This window comes from Haliaeetus leucocephalus, unplaced genomic scaffold, assembly GCF_000737465.1.
Source record: "Haliaeetus leucocephalus isolate CR32 unplaced genomic scaffold, Haliaeetus_leucocephalus-4.0 Scaffold307, whole genome shotgun sequence".
In the NCBI taxonomy this organism is placed as follows: domain Eukaryota; kingdom Metazoa; phylum Chordata; class Aves; order Accipitriformes; family Accipitridae; genus Haliaeetus; species Haliaeetus leucocephalus.
Genome location: NW_010972743.1, coordinates 79,645 through 80,388, shown reverse-complemented (window position 1 = coordinate 80,388; position 744 = coordinate 79,645). Strand labels below are relative to the sequence as shown.

General features: G+C 63.4%; 1 protein-coding gene across 1 annotated transcript in view; it reads right to left on the bottom strand.

The window, feature by feature from the left end:
• Positions 1-744, bottom strand: part of GNL1 (guanine nucleotide binding protein-like 1) — a 3,677-nt gene that overhangs the window by 391 nt on the left and 2,542 nt on the right. The window contains exons 9-11 of the mRNA XM_010571151.1: positions 560-738; positions 318-465; positions 64-204 (exon numbers count right to left, since the gene is read on the bottom strand). Of these exons, the coding sequence (XP_010569453.1) occupies positions 64-204; positions 318-465; positions 560-738 (468 nt within the window). The remainder of the gene's footprint in view (positions 1-63; positions 205-317; positions 466-559; positions 739-744) is intronic.

Sequence of the window (744 nt, the reverse complement as noted above, 5' to 3'; positions counted from 1 at the left end):
GAAAGGATCCAGCCCCCCTGGGGGGCAGAAGGGGGGATGGGGATGGTGGGAGCGGGGGCTCACCCTTCTGGGCAGCATAGCCGGGGGGACGCAGGCAGAGACGGAGTCGCCCCTCGGCCGCCAGGCGTAGGATGCTGTTGGCCGCCCGGTAGACGTCGTTGCGAGCCGCTTTTGCTGTCTTGTACCCTCGTTTCTCTGCCCACGCTAGGAGAAAAACAAACAAACAAAAAAAAAAAAACCCACAACTCACACACAAAAAAACCTTAATAATAATAAAAGAGCCCCCTTTGAGTGAATTTGCCCAGAAAACAGCATACCTTCGCAGATGTCCCAAGCAGTCCAGCCGGCGGCAGCACTGGGGGGCCGCAGCTGGAGGAGAGGCGGCAGCGGGATGCGGGAGGCCAGGTAGCCCACGGCTGAGTAAGGCTCCTGCAGCTGCGAGATGGGGTAGACACCTGCCAGCACCTGGGGTGGGGGGACACACACAGATGGAGGGGGCTCAGCAGGGACAGGGGGGATGTCTCTGTGAGGCAGGGGCAGGGAGGGGGCCAGGACCCACCTGGAGAGCCGGCGGGGCGCGGGAGGGGAAAACAAGGCCAGGACAGTCGCAGAGGCGGACGCGGGGGGTGAGGAAATGGGTCTGGAAGTAGCGGGTACGGCCGGGGGCACGGGAGACACTGACGGCGCTTCGCCCCACCAGCGCGTTCAGCACCGACGACTTGCCAGCATTCGGCAGGCCTGACA